This window comes from Bipolaris sorokiniana (genome assembly GCF_000338995.1).
Source record: "Bipolaris sorokiniana ND90Pr unplaced genomic scaffold COCSAscaffold_16, whole genome shotgun sequence".
Lineage (NCBI taxonomy): Eukaryota > Fungi > Ascomycota > Dothideomycetes > Pleosporales > Pleosporaceae > Bipolaris > Bipolaris sorokiniana.
Window position 1 is genome coordinate 194,224 of NW_006911910.1, and position 17,535 is coordinate 211,758.

General features: G+C 28.4%; 3 protein-coding genes across 3 annotated transcripts; all 3 read right to left on the bottom strand.

Annotated features, from left to right (window-relative positions):
• Window positions 1-4,648: 4,648 nt before the first annotated feature.
• On the bottom strand, window positions 4,649-4,798 carry COCSADRAFT_101172 (uncharacterized protein; the record flags this gene model as incomplete). Its single annotated transcript, XM_007706409.1, has 1 exon — window positions 4,649-4,798. A coding segment is annotated over one exon (150 nt), but the record flags the coding sequence as incomplete, so codon positions are not given.
• Window positions 4,799-11,307: 6,509 nt separating this feature from the next.
• Window positions 11,308-11,457, bottom strand: COCSADRAFT_100614 (uncharacterized protein; the record flags this gene model as incomplete). Its single annotated transcript, XM_007706410.1, has 1 exon — window positions 11,308-11,457. A coding segment is annotated over one exon (150 nt), but the record flags the coding sequence as incomplete, so codon positions are not given.
• Window positions 11,458-14,666: 3,209 nt separating this feature from the next.
• COCSADRAFT_67058 (uncharacterized protein) lies at window positions 14,667-15,029 on the bottom strand (the record flags this gene model as incomplete). The annotated part of the gene is given in 3 exon segments (XM_007706411.2): window positions 14,667-14,768; window positions 14,787-14,803; window positions 14,894-15,029. Coding segments are annotated over 3 exon segments (255 nt in total), but the record flags the coding sequence as incomplete, so codon positions are not given.
• Window positions 15,030-17,535: the final 2,506 nt, after the last annotated feature.

Consider the following 17,535-nt stretch of genomic DNA (forward strand, 5'->3'; position numbering starts at 1 on the left):
AAAAAATTAAATAGATAATATATCTCTATCTTAATATATATTATATATCTCACTAATCTAACTATATATAGCACTTGTTAGTATATAAGATCTAAAAATAGCAGCGCGAAATATTTAGTTAGAATCTAGAAAAATTACTTCTCGAACTTTAGCATGTTTTGTAGCCAGGAATAAGCTTACTAAGCATTACGTAATATAGTCATTATAAACTACTTGATATCTAGTTTTCAATGGACTAACCCGTTTAAGTATAGGTGCTCTATAAGCTGAGTTATCATCTTTTAAAAACTATTACTTTTTTAACTACGTTTTTTTTTGTCACCCCCCTGTATTTTTTTTCTTTTTAATCCTTCAAATAGCGTCGTAGATAGATTTTAGTTTTTTTTTAAGAATAATTTGCAATAGATTAGATTGGGATTTTAGCTTGCAAAAAACAGTTAATTAGACTAGCAAATGGGTGGGGGTTAGGTCATGGTTGGGTTGCTAAGAGTTCGGGTATAGTTAGGGTTAGGGTCTTATATAATTAATACCCTAACCTAACCTCTACCTAAAGTCTTAGTAACCTAACTATGACCTAACCCAACTCTTGGCAATAGAGTCGGGTAGGGTTATAGTTAGGTTAGATTAATACTAGGTAGAGGTATGGTTAGGTCGCACAGACCCTAGGTAGGATAGAGTTAGCTATCTATATTTTATACTATAGTTAGATGTTTTATAAGTATACCTAATTAGGTACCTGTAACCTAACTCTAACTTAGAGTCCGTGCGGCCTAACTATAACTATTACCTAAGCGCTTAGTAACTTAACCTAACCTATACCCGAACTAATTTAACCTAACTCTACCCTAATATAAAGTCTATATAACCTAACCTAAACCCAATCTAAAAGGCTTAGTAACTGAACCTAACCTATACCCAAGGCCCGTGCGACCACAACCTAACCTCTACCTAACACTATAGTAGAGGGTACCCATTTGCCAGCCTACAGTTAATTTCAGCTTTAAACTTAGAAAATTTCGAATATATAGTAGAGATATAGAAGAAAAGAAGGTGTATAGTAAGAAGATATTAATGTATACTATAATATTACTAATAAATTAGTCAGATATAGCTTACGTAATCAACCTGTTGAATTATAAACCTTTAGCTATTAAAAGATATATATTAGCTATATCTAACTAAGTTATATATATATAAAGCTTATATAGTCTAGTATACCATATATAGAAACTATGTTATAACATCTATTAAATGAAAAGAGATTTCTATTTTTAGTTCTTAGTTTTTTTTCTCTTATTTATTGGTTTATTTTAGCTAATAAAATGATTGACCTACAGTCACGTGACTATCCTATACTAAACTAGGACATCTTGGCTTTAAAATGCATCAACCCGTTTTAGGATAGCTTTTCTAGTCATTAAGTTATAAACGTTTGAAAATAATAACTTTTTGGATTTGAACTTTTTTTTGTCATCCCAGTATAATTAAATCCGACCCATTCTTATACCAATTGTATTCTAGTCCTGCCATCAGAGGCGCTCCTACTATCTCTAATATCTAATCCTCCTGTGATGTTCTGGTATCACATGGTAGGTCTGCTATTACTAATGGTACATCTTAGCGTGATAGCATATCACGTGACCGCCCCGTAGAGGTCCTTACCTTCTGACGTATTACCTTATAGTCTCCTACCTACGGCCGTCGTTAAGAAGAGATCCTTTATCTTATTACTTATAACATTATCCCCCCTCTTAGAGTTATTGTTCTAATACACTAGATTATTATTTTCCTGTGTATCTCTTAGCGCTATTATTCTACATAAGTATAGAAGTGCGCTTGTTGTGTTATAAGCGCCCCTTTCTCTATACCTTTCTAACTATACCGCCGACTCGTTCAGCCCGCCGTGTTTATGCCCTAGATTTAACTTTTAAGCGTCGTGCTTATTCTAATTATATAAAAGAGTAGAGTTACGAAATAACTTATCGTTATAAGCGTTGCGAGGAGAAGAACCTTTAGTGTTTTATAGATACTATAACTAGTCGTTATACTAAGTGTATTTCTGTTATAGCTGTTTATAGCCTATTCGTTTCTAAGAAAGAGTAGAAGAAAGTTTAGCGTAAGAAGCGTTAAAAACGTCTAAAGTTAGCGCGTATTAAGGAGAATACCGCGCGGGTTCGTCGGGAACTCCTAGAGGTTAAGGCGCGAGAGTAAGAATTCGCTAATTGAGATCTTACTATTCTAAATTTTTAAGATTAAGCGAAAGAGTAGGCTAAGGGGAGTTCTACTCTTAGTACGGGCTCTTCTATTATCGAATTATCGCTATCTAGACTATTAGCTGATTCTAGCTAGTTATAGGCTGATACCTCTTCTTTTAACTCTTTGTCTTTTAATTACTTCCTTTCTCTTAAGAACCTAGTTCTCGCTTCCTTAGATATCTTTAATAGTACTTACATATTAGTAACTTATAGTTCGTTAGATTTCTTTTAGGTTCCTAAGTATTATAGAACTTAGACTATCCTTACTACTTAACTAAGTACTTCTACTAACTATTAATTTTCTATAAGTCCTTAACTTTCTTAATCTTATACTTGTTAGCTTTAAGCTTTATATCTATTACTAGCTTAACGTTTTATGGTGCTAGTTCAAATAGTTTCTTATAGAAAATATTATATATACGTATGCCTAGTAGTAGCTATAGCTTATAATTTACTTTCCTAACTTCTTTTAGGATTTTAAACAGTCTTATTTAAAGGCTGTCTAGCTTTCTATATAGCCGTTTAGTCTTTAGGTTTTATCTTAATAAGAAGACTTCATCCCCCTTTTTAAAGCTTAGTCCCTTAATTCTTTACTTATTTATAGCTTTAGATCTTAAGAGCTTCCTATCAGCGATATTCTCACTTGATCTCTTATATAATTCTTATATTAGTTAAGCTTTATTATCTGCACTAATTGCGATACTTTTAATATTCTTTAAATCTCGATAAGTAGTCTGCTTATATCTATAGTTTGCGTAGTATGGTAACTACTTTATAGTTACTAACTTTATTCTATTACAGGCTAATTATACTATTAGTAAGAGTTTAACCTAGTTATCTTACAACTTAGTTGTATATATCTATAAGTGCTACTCTAATATTTAGTTTATTTATTCTATCTAGCCGTCTATTTCTAGGTAAAAGCTAGTTAATAACTTCTTCTTAATGCCTAATTTTACTAAGAACGTTAACTAATACTTTAACGTAAATAGGTTATCTCTATCTATAATGAATTCTTTAGGTATTCTATACTCTAATTCTAGTGCCTTAGAAACTTTATACGCGCATTCCTCTACTATAACTATTTCTTCTATTAGTAGGAACTTTATTCTTTTAGTTAATTAGTATACAATTACTAGAATAGTATTATAGAGTCGTCTAGAGCCTAGTTTAACTAATTTTAGAAGCTTTACTATAAAGTCTATCGTAATACTACTTTATAGTTATATTAGTGGTAGTAAGAGTTATAATAGGCTGTAGAGCTTATATCTCTTAGGCTTATTCTAGTAATATACTAAATAGTTACCTATTATTCCCTATACCTCCGCTCGTAAGCGCAGTATACTAAATACCTTATTTAGTTACTTAATTATTTCTTTTACATCTATATATCTATATTCTAGCGACTTATATAGTTCTCTTATAAGATCTAATCTTATATGCGAAAGTATATAGATTGTATTTTTACTTTAGAGTTCCTGTTTATCTAGTAGAAATCCAACAAGATCGTTTTCGCCTTCCTTATTAATCTAATTAGCGGCTTTCTGCTGCTATTATTATTATAGCGTTTCTACTTATTTAGCTATCTTATCTATCTTAGCTGTTTCTAGATAGTTATACTTAAGACAACTATTATATATCTTCTTAAGTACTATATCGTGTAGTTTTTTATATCCTTTTTCGTGTAGGTTAGATCTTTAGCTTAAAGCGTTTACTACTTTATTAAGTGATCCTACTTAATAAGTAATTTTAAAGTTGAACTAAGCTAATATTTTGGTTTATTAGACTTACTATTAATTAAGTTTCTTAGTTATTAAAAAACTCGCTAGGTTTTAGTAATTAGTAAAAACCTCGATCGTGTGTAGAAGTCCTAATAGGTATACTTCTTATTATTTAAGGGTATTAACTACTCTAAGTAGTTCCTTATTATAAACGTCGTAATTAAGTTCTACTTCTAAGAACTTTTGTAAATAGTACAATACTAGTCTCTATTTCTTATCTAAGTACTACTATAATAATACAGCTCTAACTACGTATTCTAAGATGTTAGTCTTAACCCTCGTTTCCTATATTAGGTCGTATATTTCTAGTATAGATACTTTAAGGAATATTTACTTAATACGATTAAAAGCCTCTTAATATTCCTTATTCTATTAAAACTTTACTTCTCTCTTCATAATCTCTAAGAGAGGCGTGGTAATTTTAGAGTAATCTTTAATAAACTTATACCAGTAGTTAGTAAATTCTAGAAAGAATTATATATTCTTAACTATTTTAGGGATTAGCTATTTCTATAAAGTCGCGATTTTCTTTAGATTTATATTAACTCTCTCTATTAAGATAATAAAGCCTAGTAATTCTATTTATTTAACGTAGACTTTATACGTTCCTAGCTATAGATATAGCTTATATTCTTTAAGCTTCCTAAGCACTTTCTTAATATATTTAATATGTTCTTCAAGCGATTCTCTAGAGTATACTAGTATATTATCTAGATACGCTATCGCGAAGATTCTAAGATATTTATAGAGTGCGCTATTAATAACTAATTAGAAGGTTACTAGCGTATTTATTAGTCTAAATAGTATAACTATATATTTATATAGTCTATATTTTATCTGAAATACTATGTTCTATTCATTTCCTTCCTTAATTCTTATTTAGTAAAATCTTTCCTAGATATTAAACTTTATAAACTACTTAGCCCTCTAGAGTTAGTTTATAAGCTGTTATATAAGTAGTAAGAGATATTAGTGTTTTTAAGTTACTACGTTTAACCTACGGTAGTTAATATATAGTCGCTACTTTCTATTAGGTTTCTTTATAAATAGTATAGATAAGGCTATTAGGCTATGTTCTAGTTAAATAAATCTCTTTTTTAAATTCTTTTAGAGGTATATTCCTTTAGCTTAACATCGTGCTTAGGCGATATAGAGTATATTCCTTCTAGCGTTAACTTTACTCCTTCTTTAAAGACGATCTTATAATCCTAGTCTTAGTATTTAGCTAAGTCTATAACCTTATTTTCTTTAGATAGTTCTCTAAACTTATTTATTCTATATTCTTTTAGTATATCTAATAGTACGTCTTTTAGCATATCTAGTAGTAAGAGTCTATTCTTCTTAGAAACGACGCGTCTTATCTATATAACTCCTATCTACTAAGAGTCCTTTATATAGATTCTCGCAATCTTATATAGTAAGATCTTACTAAATCTATCTTCCTAGGTTAAGCTCTAATTTGTTAGGCGTATCTTATATCTTACTCTAGCAACCTTACGCGCAGGTTCTTAGCTAAGTATTATTTTCTATTACTAATTAATTACTAAGTTATACTATCTTAACTTATTATAGCTAATTAATATATTATTTTCTCTAAGATCTATAATATCAATATTCCTAAAACTACGTATACTAGCTACTGTTAGTAGTATTAATTATATCTTAAATCTTATTATACCATTCCTATATATTAAAGAACTATTCTTAGCTAATACTATTCGTATTAGCTGTTTCTTAGCTTAATAAGGTATGTTGTGTTTCTCCACTATCTAGTGAGAAATTACTATTCTTCCAGTACTAATATCTATAGTCGCTATTAACCTATAATTAAGAATATTTACTAGAACTCTAAAACTTATATTTTCTCTATAGTCTTCTTATACTCTTCTAAGAGTCGTTTTAGAACTGCCTTTACTAGAGTGACCTTGTCCCTAATAGTATTCTAGTTTTTTAGTTAGAAAATTCGTTCTTTCTTAGACTTTTTCTATTTCTTAGGAAGATACTCTACTTTCGTTTTAGCTTCTACGTGAATTAGATAGGCGTCTCTATAGCATAAACTCTAATTTAAATACCTATGTGATAGCTTTTCTTCTATTTCGTCCACTCGTGCGGAGATATTTCTTAGTACACCTTATATAGTCTTTTAAATGTAATATCCCTAGTTAGCTTTTACATCTATATATATTAGATATTAGTCGTTAGTATAAAATGTCTAATAGATATTCTTATACGGGATTATCTCCTCTAGCGTCTCTGGTGAGATAGTTCGTCTTTTAGTTATTCTATGCTTCTTGCATTAGGTCGTTTAGCATTCTCTTACTATAATAGTGTAGTGTAAATAGTAATCTGCTTATCTTGCAATTATTTATTATTCTTAGTATTACTAGTATTTTTCTGTATAATTAATTGATAGTAAGCGCTTATGCGCTTTTTTATATTATTACTTATATACGTGGTAGTTAAGAATAGAGTAATCGTCTACCTAAATGTCTTCGTATATAGAATTATCCTCGTTAATTTTACATTATTTCTTAGCATCTATATTGTGTATATAAAACTCTAATTTATATCTAGTTTATAGAAGATGTTAATGAGTTTCCTATATATCTAATACTTTCTCTTCTTTATCTGCGTATAGGTAATAACCTAGGACCTTATAGTTCTCTAGTTTAAGGTAGCTATAGCAGCAGCTATCGTCATTATATTAGTAGTTCTTACGTTTCTTAGCGTAGTACTAGTAATACACTAAACTTATATAGTCGACCTAGTAAAGCTTCATATACTCTTTCTAGTTTTAGATTAGTAAGTAATTTTTAAAGTATAGTTGTAACTAATTTACTTACTTTAGCGTATTTACCGCCTTAGGTCCTATAATTATAATTTATCCTCCCCTAAGGATATAATTATTAGCGTAGTGTATAGCGTCTATATATACTTAGTATTAGTTATATATTAGTTAGTATTCTATGTCCTAGTTACTTAGTTTCTAGTTTAACTCTCTAGGCACTTCCTATTTTATTCCTTTATTCGTATGAATAATTTCCGGGATTACTACGTAATCTATACTTTCAGCTAAGTAGGCTTCTTCGTATAAATCTAGATTACTAAGCCTATTATTATTTAATTTCTCCGCTAGCATTAAGATAGTTAGCTACGCCTGTAGTATTCTAATCTTAACTACGGCTAACTTAACTTCATTCTTTAAGTAGTCTCTGCAGAAGTATCCTACTTCGCTGCATTAGAGATATACTTTATTATTATAATACTTCTTATATTCTTTTTAAGTAAGGACGTTCCAGCCCTTCTCTTAGAGTTTCTTTTTCTTAGATTTCTCTTATACTTTCCTAGTTATAATAGTATCACTATCTTTATTCTTATTACTCTAGTATTTCTTTATATTAGCTATTATAGGTTAGAAGTATTTCTTTCGCTATTCGCTCTTTTTCTATAGCCTATAATTAATACGTATAGCTAGCTTAATAAGATCGTGTAACGTTTCTAGTTTGTCGTAATATATAAGTCGATCCTTAATGTTTTCTTTAAGTTCTACTTTAACAGCTATTTAAAGCGATGAATTGTTCTGATGAATCTTAGCCTAGAGTTACTTAAATTCGGCCGTGTACGCGGATACTAACTTAGTTTGCCTTAGGCGAGTAATTACTCTCTCTACCTACTTCTTCTCGTCTACCTCTCTAAAGATACGTTCTAGTTCAGTCTTAAAATTATTCTAGTTCTTAAATAGTTCTTATATTTTAGACCTAGTTTCTTTATTATCTATATACTTTAGAAAATCCTTTACGTAAGGTTATATCTATGTATTAGCTTTATCTTTTATATACGTGCTAGTTACTAGAATCTTTTTCTAATCGTTAGGTACCTTATATAGGGGGGTGATAAATAAAAATGTAGTTAAAAAAGTAATAGATTTTAAAACATGATAACTCAGCTTATAGAGCACTTATATTTAACCGGATTAGTCCGTTGAAAACTAAATATTAAGTAGTATATAATGATTATATTACGTAATGCTTAGTAAGCTTATTCCTCGCTACAAAATATATTAAAGTTAGAGAGGTAATTTTTCTAGATTCTAGGTACATATTTCGCGCTGCTATTTTTAGATCTTATATAGTAATAAGTACTTTATATAGTTGGATTAGTAAGATATATAATATAAATAAAGACAGAGACATATTCTCTATTTATTTTTTAAGATAAAGAAATACGATGTTTGAAAACACGATTTTTCCTTTTATCTTCTAGCTACTAATTAATAATTTATATAGTAGCTACGTGCTTCAACTACTCTAGTGTATTAGTTTTCTATATATAGTATATAAGTATCTGTATCTCTTTATAGAATATTAGCCTACTCTTATTTAATTACGCTAATAAAAGTATTTATACTCTTATCTATAGAGCTAACGCTTAGAGACCTACTAGGTAGCTTAGTAAGCTGGTCCTTAAGTAAGCTCCATACGTTTTCTATTAGGTTAAGATCTAGGCTATATAGTGGATGCTTAAAAAGTTTTATATAGTTACGCTAAAACTACTCTAGAACGTTCTTAGCTATATACATCCTAGCGTTATCTTGCTGAAAACTCTAGCCTAAATAGTTTTTAATTAGCTCTATAATTTGATATACTTAGGTAGAAATATGTTATTAAATACTAAAGGAGAAAATAAATATATATTTGAAATAGATATATAAAACTTACCTCTCTTTATTGTTAGCTTTATATCAGGTATTAGACACCGCCTAATATAGTAGTAAAAGCGATAAGAAATAGTAGATTTTAGCGTTTTTATTACTACTATATCTAATCTCCTACCTCTCTAGATTGCGGCCTAAACTTAGATCGTTATATTATAACCTAGAACCTAACTAGTAAGCTAGATATAGATAAGATATATCTATATAATAATTATATATATCTAGTAGATATATTTTATATATATAGGAGTTTCTAAAACGTATTAGTAGTTTTACTAGAAACTAGAGTTATTCTACCTTTAGAATTACCGCGTTTTTAGCATATTTTAAGCGAGATCTATGCCTACGCTCAACGCTGCACTCGTCTAAGAATATAATCTTTTTAAAATTAATATTAGAAAGATCTTTTAATTATTTCTTAGCGTAGGATAGTCTTTCTCTAGCTCTAGACGTGTGTAACGTTAATTTTTTAAAGTAGATATTTACTATCTAGCCTTCTACTCTAAGAACTCTTTAAAGAGTTCTAGTAGAAACTAATAGATTATTCTCCTAGATTAATCTAGAATTTGTATTCTTTAGGCTCTTAGTTATATCCCTATTAATACCTCTTCTAGCCCTAGTAGAAAGCTTTAAAACCCGGCCTTTACTAGCTCTTTCTTACTTAATAATATTTTTCTTTTTTTTATTAATACGATAAATAGCGTTATAGATAGATCTTAGTTGCTTCTAAATGTAGATAGAAATGTTGTTAATAGCTATATTAGCGTTGATAAGCTAATTAACTTTAGCTTTAAATTTAGAAAGTTTTATATCTATCTAGAGAAAATACAGAGCTAAGAGACTCAGAATTAAAAGAGTAATATATATAATATTTTAACTATTTACTAAATAATGCACTAATTATATAAGTATAGGCTAAATACTAGATATATTAAGAATCTATTATATATATAGGCTAGAGTAGCTAAGACTATTATCACGTAATTTATATATCTACTACTACTATATATATACCTAATAGCTATATAGCTCTATCTACTATATAGTTCTAATAGTTCGAAATTTTTTAAAGATTTTCTAAGTATTTAAGGTATTATAGATCTACTTAAAGCTATAGTAGAATATTACGTGATACTTATGTAAAAGACTAGAAGATGTTAGCTTTAAAACGCAATAAACATTATATCTTTAGCTACTATAGCTGCTTAATAATTATCTTTTAAAAATATTTACGTTTTTTTACTAGGTTTTTTTTGTCATCCCACTGTATATCATTTAGTAATATTACTCTTTTCTACTATTAGACCCTACTAATTCGTAGATTAGCTTATGCCTTCGTTCTTTCCGTAGTATTTAAATTAAAATACCTTCGACTTCTAGTTAATCTATTAGTTATATTTTCTAAGCTATAGAAGTCCTAAAATAATATCATAAGTAGCTAGTCTAATAACGTCTACATTAATCTTCTCTATATATTTCTAGATACTACGTTTTACTTATCTAACATTATATATAATATTACTTTCTTTTAGTATTAGTTCACTGTTAACTACGTATAGTAGGTATAGCTATTATTACTATCATTTTTTAAGTCTAGCTTAGCCTACTACGTGCGCTAAAATATAGTTTACCTATAATTTTGAGTCTACTAGTACCTATATTTATTTTCTATTAAGCTCTATGAAGAGCCTTATTAATTCTAGGGGTTCTAGTACGTTGATTTCTCTAGTAGGGCCTTATTACTCTATTATTAGCCTAAAAAAGACTCATCTTATTAGTATCTATAGTAGTTTTTTACTACTATATATTTTTTATATTTATAGCTAAAGTATATATATTATTAGTCTGCTATAGATTCTAATAAGAGGCCATCTAAGTACTATACTTTGTATATAGTCTATATCTAAACAATACTTTAAGAGTCTATTTTACTAAGAAAGTATATTTTCTTACGCTTATTCTATAAATATACTAGGTAGCTATTATTCTTATATTTATCCTATAGCTATTTACACTTAGATATACTTTTAACTTATTATAAGCTTTATCTAGCTTCTCTCTTATCTAAGTAGTAAGTAAGCTAGTAGTTATATGTATACGCGGTCTATAATATACTTACGTAGTATTTATTTCTTACGTTAAACTAGTACTATATAAGTTCGTAGAAGTTATTCCATTATTATATCTTCTATACTTATATTTTCTCTTAGAGCGTAAGTCTCTATTCTAGCCTTTTAATATTTACTATTATATATACTTATATAAATAGGTATTATTTTATCTTAATTTAGTAAAAGTTAATATCTAAGCGTAGGTACTATAGCTATTAATACATATCTAGTAACACTTTATTACTATTATCCTTATAGGCGTAGGTCTTACTTAAGTAGCTAAGTAGTATAGATAGTACGTTAATCCACTTTTATACTTCTACTAGGTTATCTTGTTAGGTCTTAGATAATCCTAGTATTACACTATCTTACCTCTTTACGTAGAGTATAGATAGTCTATTTTTCTCTTAAAAGCGTACTATCTTTTTATATTTAAAGGTAAGAGGTTATTTCTTCTTCAATATCTTATATTCCTTCTTACTCACTAGTTTAGCTTTAGATATATCTTTAGACGTAGTTAGAGTTAGCTTATCTAATCTACTAATAACTTCTATATTATCTAAGTAGTATATAATATCTAGCGAGGTTATAATATTCTATCACTTATTATTATCTAATTTCAATGTCTAGTATAGGACTTTAAGCTATTATATAACTTGATTCTTACTCTAATAGTTATATACTATATAGCCTTCTTTACTATCTATTTAGTTATTAATCTTTTTCTTATTATCCTTGTTCTTTTTACAATAAAGTTTACCAAGTTCTTTTCTCTTATTTAAATTATTAAGGTATATAAGTTAATACCTATTAGTTATATATACGCTAAGTATTCTAAGCTAATAGCTTCTCTATCGCCTTTAGTTAGCCTATAAAAGCTAGTAATACTATTATTATAGCTACTCGTTCTTATTATTATAGTTTCGCGTTCTTTAATTAAATAGTTATTCTTCTAATATAAGCTTATAGAGTTTAATATTAAGCCTAATAGCTTCTTCTATAAGTTTATTAATGTTAGTAATATTAGCTCTACTGCTTATAAGTTCTCTATATACTATAGATTTTAGGCCTTAGTAGTACATACGCATAAGAGCGTTATTATCCTATTTAAAATATATAGTATACTACTAAAATTAAGTAGTATTATTAGTAGTAGACTAAGGTCAGCGTAGAGTCTGGATTTTCTATTTCGAGATGAGAGATTCCTTAAAAAGTAAGACGTTTTATCGTATCTTAGCCTTAAAAGCCTCCTAGTCTTTAACTAGCGAGTATTATTAGTATTAATAATAGATTTATCTATATAACGTTTAATAATAGAATTCGACTATTTTTCTATGTTACCTTAGTAGTAACTAGTAGCTAAGATAATCTTATTATTATATTCAATCTTATCTCTAGCTTAGTAGGAGTACTAGTCGACCTAACAAAGCTAAGCTTTAAGCTTATTATAATCGCTATAGTAAAAGTTGGACTTATAAGCGTTGATTATAGTTCTTTTAGTCTAGAAAGTAGTTAGAGTGTCTATTATAGTATTACTTATTATAAGAGTGTTTAAAGTATTAAGAGTATAGCTTAAGTAGAAGTAATATTAGACTTCTAGTATAAAGCTTCTTATTAGTTAGTTTTCGCAGAAAGAGAGATAATATACGCTAAATAGTAACTTAGATAAGTATAATGTTTATATTATACTTAAACTCATAACTTAAGTGTAATATATTAAGCTATAAGAGCTTAATACCTAATACTATATACTAGAGCTTTATGCAATATACTTAGTTACTTAGTAGTACTAAGATATACTAAGTACTAAGTATCTTACAGGCGATATACGGAGTACTCAGTTACTTAGTAGTACTAAGGTATACTAATTACTAAGTATCTTATAGATTAGGTGATACGCTAGTTCTAAATAAGTGTCTCTGTTTCTTACTGTGGATTCGCCGTCTTATGGATTATTCGTTAAATAAATTTAATAGTAAAATATTCTCTATATTCTAAGGCTAATCGTAAAATATAGTTACTAGAGTAATTAATTATTAAATTACTTTTATCTTATTTTTATCTATCGATAGGCTCTTTTCTACTTAGATAATAAACCTAATATATTTTATACGTTAGATATTAATTTTGTACTTCTTTAGCCGTAGCTATAAATGTATACCTCAAAGACTCCTTATAGCTTAGAGATACATTATAGCTTAAATATACTTTATAGTATATTATATATATTTTTAGTAATATTTCTTTAATCTATCTATATAGATAAGAATATTATTAAAGTAAATAGATATAAATTCGTCTAGAAAGCTCTAAAGTACGTAGTTAATATATCTTTAATATATAATTGGTATATTCCTAGGTCTAATAAGGGTTACTAGCTACTTATGTAATATTCATCACGTTTACATTGTATTTATCTATTCTTGTTCTTATTAACTATAGGTATAGTAAAAAACTTCCATAATATTAATCCTTATATAATACTCTACTTATCTAACTTCGTTTAGTGTTTCGCGGATAAGTAAAAGAGAGTAGTAGCCCTTATAGCTTATTATATCTAAAGCTTAAAAGTTTATAACGGGTTAGATAAGCGAGTGAGCTAGGTAAGCGAGTAAGCTACCCTACTAACTTTACGCACCTATATAAGCGCGCAGCTCCACTACATTATAATAATATAGATATATAGCAATATAGCAAACTAAGTAGTATCTATAGTGTTATTTTTACATATACGCGAATTATAGCTAGTCTCTCTACACTTACTATAGCGCGTAAGAACCTAGCGGCTGATATCTAATTACTCTCTTCTCTAATACTCTTTATAAGTAATATACTTATTAGCATTACGGTAAGTAATAATGTCCTCGCTAGCTCCCTTTATAAGCACTTCTTACTTCTATATCCGCTTTTATTTACACTATCTACGCTTTATAGCTGCTTTATTAGGTTGTTTAAGGCTAGTAATTTAATTACGCATTAGCTTAGCTAAAAGTATTATTACTTCTACCCCCTTCCTAAGCTAGTTAATTACTTTAATAACTAAATTTAGTAATAAGTCTTAATACCGCTAAACGCGATCACGTATTAACGTTAATTAAGCTTTAAGCTTACGTATATTACTAGGGGTATAAGCCTACTACTAAGCCTTTAGAATAGATAGTAGAGTAGGCGTACGGAGCTTTATATTAAGCTTTAATAGAATAGTATCTAGCTAGAGAGAAATAAGGTCTACGCTGTAGAAGGCAGAGCAGATATTAGCTAGCGTAAAGAATTAATTAAACGCCATCTTAAACGCTAGTAGAAACTTAAGCTTAGTAATATTATTAATATTATAGTAGATTCGACTCTCTACTTCATAGCTATACGCGCGCTTTAATAACGAGAAGGAGCTCATATTAAAAGGCTAAAGTAGATAAGATAAGTAAAGTAGTATATAGAGCGTATAGATATTATTCTCCTTATAGAGCTCTTAGAACTTTAGTAACTAGTAGCTCTTATAGCTATTAAGAATAAGCAGCTAACGTGCCTTAATAACCTTACTATCTATATACTTCATAAAGTGCTTTAACTACTTAACTCTTAGCTTATTAGTCGTCTAGCTATTATTACTAACTATAATCGCCTAGTTACGTAGGATCTCTACCTTCTTATACTTAGTAAATAGGTAATACTTACTAGTAAAGATTAGAAATAGTAGGATAGACTAGCTAGCTATGTTAATTCTAGTAATGAATACTACCTACTAACGACTACTTAGCTAGAGAGCCTTTAGTTGCGCTCTTCTTTCTAACGCTTTAATAATAAGCTAAGTAGTAATTCTACCTATAATAAAGCTAGCTTTATTAAAGTTATAAACGTCCTTATTATAAATACTATACTTAGCGTTTTTCTGCTTTATAAGCTTAACCTAGTTCTTAATTAGGACTATATCTTTATATAGAGCTCTCTACCTATTATACGTTTAATTAAAACGTATTATAAGACTATCTATACGCTTAATAAAGTTAGCTAGCTACTCCAATCTAACCTAACTAGCGCCGCGCGAAGCTAGTAGCTTATTAGCTATATCGCGTATAGTAGCGTACATAGGCGTGAATCTACGTAAATTAAGATTAAATATATAATTAACTATTACCTTCTCTTCTAGCTTAGTAAGCTTCTTTAAGTTATGCTAGTAATTACGTCAGGTAGAGTAACTAGCGTGTCAGCGGTAGAGTATAGCTCGCGAGAAATTAAATGTCTTAGTAGCGTCCCACTTAGTTTAAATTCACTTTATATTAAGAGCTAAAATTGTAAGATATATATTAGCCTTATAAGAGACTTTAGGGGCGTATTAGGGGGATACTATAGTTAGTTAAAGTTAAGGCGTAGTGTAAAGTTGGTGGGGTAGCTCACTCGCTTACCTAGCTTACTCGCTTATCTAACTCGTTATACAATCATAGCTGTTCTCTAGATTCTATTATATATTTAATAAATAAAACTATAGAAGTGGTACTTAGATAAATAAGCCTCTTAATAACAAATTTTTATGACATTTTTTATAGTATAAGAAGATTATCTCTTAGTATACTATAGAGTAGTCTATAATAAACTCTAAGTATTTTTATATTCTAATTAGATATAAGTTTAATTTAGTAGTTTACCTTTATGTCACTAAGAAAGAGTAATTATCTTTTTAGCGTAAATAGCTCTACGTACGGCTACATATGGATAAAGAGCTACCAATTCATCTCTTCTTTTTTTTACAGCGTTTTTAAACGTAAGATTTTTATAATATTTTGAAGTTTTATAGTTGATACTTATATAGCTAACTACTTCTAAATTTATTATATATAGTACTTAAAGGCGGCCGTAGAGACTATAAGAGGGTTTATTTCTTATATATAGAATTGAAAACTTAGTATTAGGATTCTATAGTGGTAAATGTAAAAGTATTATTATAGCGTATTAAATACACTAAATACGTCTTTAAGCTAGGTCTTTTCTAGAATTATATTATACTCCGATATAGACAGAATAATATTAGTAGCTACTTATTATTGTATTTCTTTTATATAGATCATAAACTTGGTAATAGCTTATATAAAGCTCTTTTATATACTAAGGTAAATAACTATATAAGGTTATATTAGTATACGTAGTAAGTTAAGCTCTTAGATAATAACCTTTTTAACTATAGTGTATATAAAACAGCTGTTATTAAATAAAGTGTTAGTATTTCCTATACTATTTATAATAATGTCTATAGATATAGATAAAGTAGCGTTTAGTTATAATAAGTGACTAAGAATTAGGCGTAAGAACTTCTTAACTTACTTCTATAGCACTAGCTAGCGTTTTAGACTGAATCTTTTCTTTTTTCGTATTAGATCTATTTCTTACTATAGTAGCTACGATTATCTTGATAGTAAGTATTGAGTTTCTTATACATTTAAGTACTATAGCTTTTTAGATTATATAAAATTAACTTAAAGAGTATAGTAGAGGTATCTACTCACGTTCTTTTAATCTCTCGTTTTAGTTCTTATATTCTAATATTAATATCTTTTATAAGAGACATAATCGACTATAATAGGACTTTAATCTATTATGTTATTAGTTAAAAAGAAAAGCTTAGAGTAAATTATTACGTTGTATAAAAGCTAGTCTACTACTTTTTAGTTTTTCTAAGTAACGCGTATCCTAGTTAAAAGGTCCTTGAAAGACTTACTGACTAGAGATTTATAGCTAGCATAGTAGCGGAGTAGCTTTCTATTAAGTAAGTTCTTTAGGAATTTCATTTCAGGCGCGTTATAAAGAGAGCTTAGTCCTACTTTATAAAACTTTAATTTAGATACTTATATGTAAGAGAGAAACGCTCCTTTACTTTACTTTGTCTTATGAACATACAGTAGGGTGATAAAAAAAAACGTAGTTAAATAGGTGATAGGTTGTATAAGATAATTAATCAGCTTATAGACTACATATAATTAATAAGCTTATAGAGTACATATAGTTAAATATACTAGTCTATTAAAAAGCAGAGAATGAGTAGTTTATAATAACTATATTACGTAAAACTTCGTAGGTTTGTTCTCCGCTGAGAATTGTATTAAAATTAAAGAAGTGACTTTTCTAGATTCTAGCCAGATATCTCGCGCTGCTCTTTTTAGACTATATACAGTAACAAGTCCTATATCTAGTAATATTTAGTACTATATGTATTATATATTAAGATATAGATGTATTATCTATCTAGTTTTCAAGATATAGAAATACTATATCCTTAAGTAAGATTTTTTTATTATGTTCTAGCTACAAACTAATATTTTATATACTAGCTACTTGCTTCTACAACTCTAGTATATTAGTCTTTTAAAGATAAGATATGCTAGAATAAGGAGGGTGCTACTTATTCTATAGCTAGCTTAGAGGTAGAGTCGACTACCTATATAGCGATAGACTTAGAGATAGTAAATTAATAGGGTCTAGAGTGAAAAGAAAGAAATGCTAGGGGAGAGAGATTAAAGAGTTAGATTAATCTAATTTTCTCTTATGTTCTGCTCTAGCTTCTATCTACTAGCTATTCTACTACAATATATATTAGCTGTACTAAACTTTAGATAATTCTATCTAGTAGTAGATTACGTAGCTATAGACGTAATAGATAGATAAATTATTTAAGGATTAGTAGA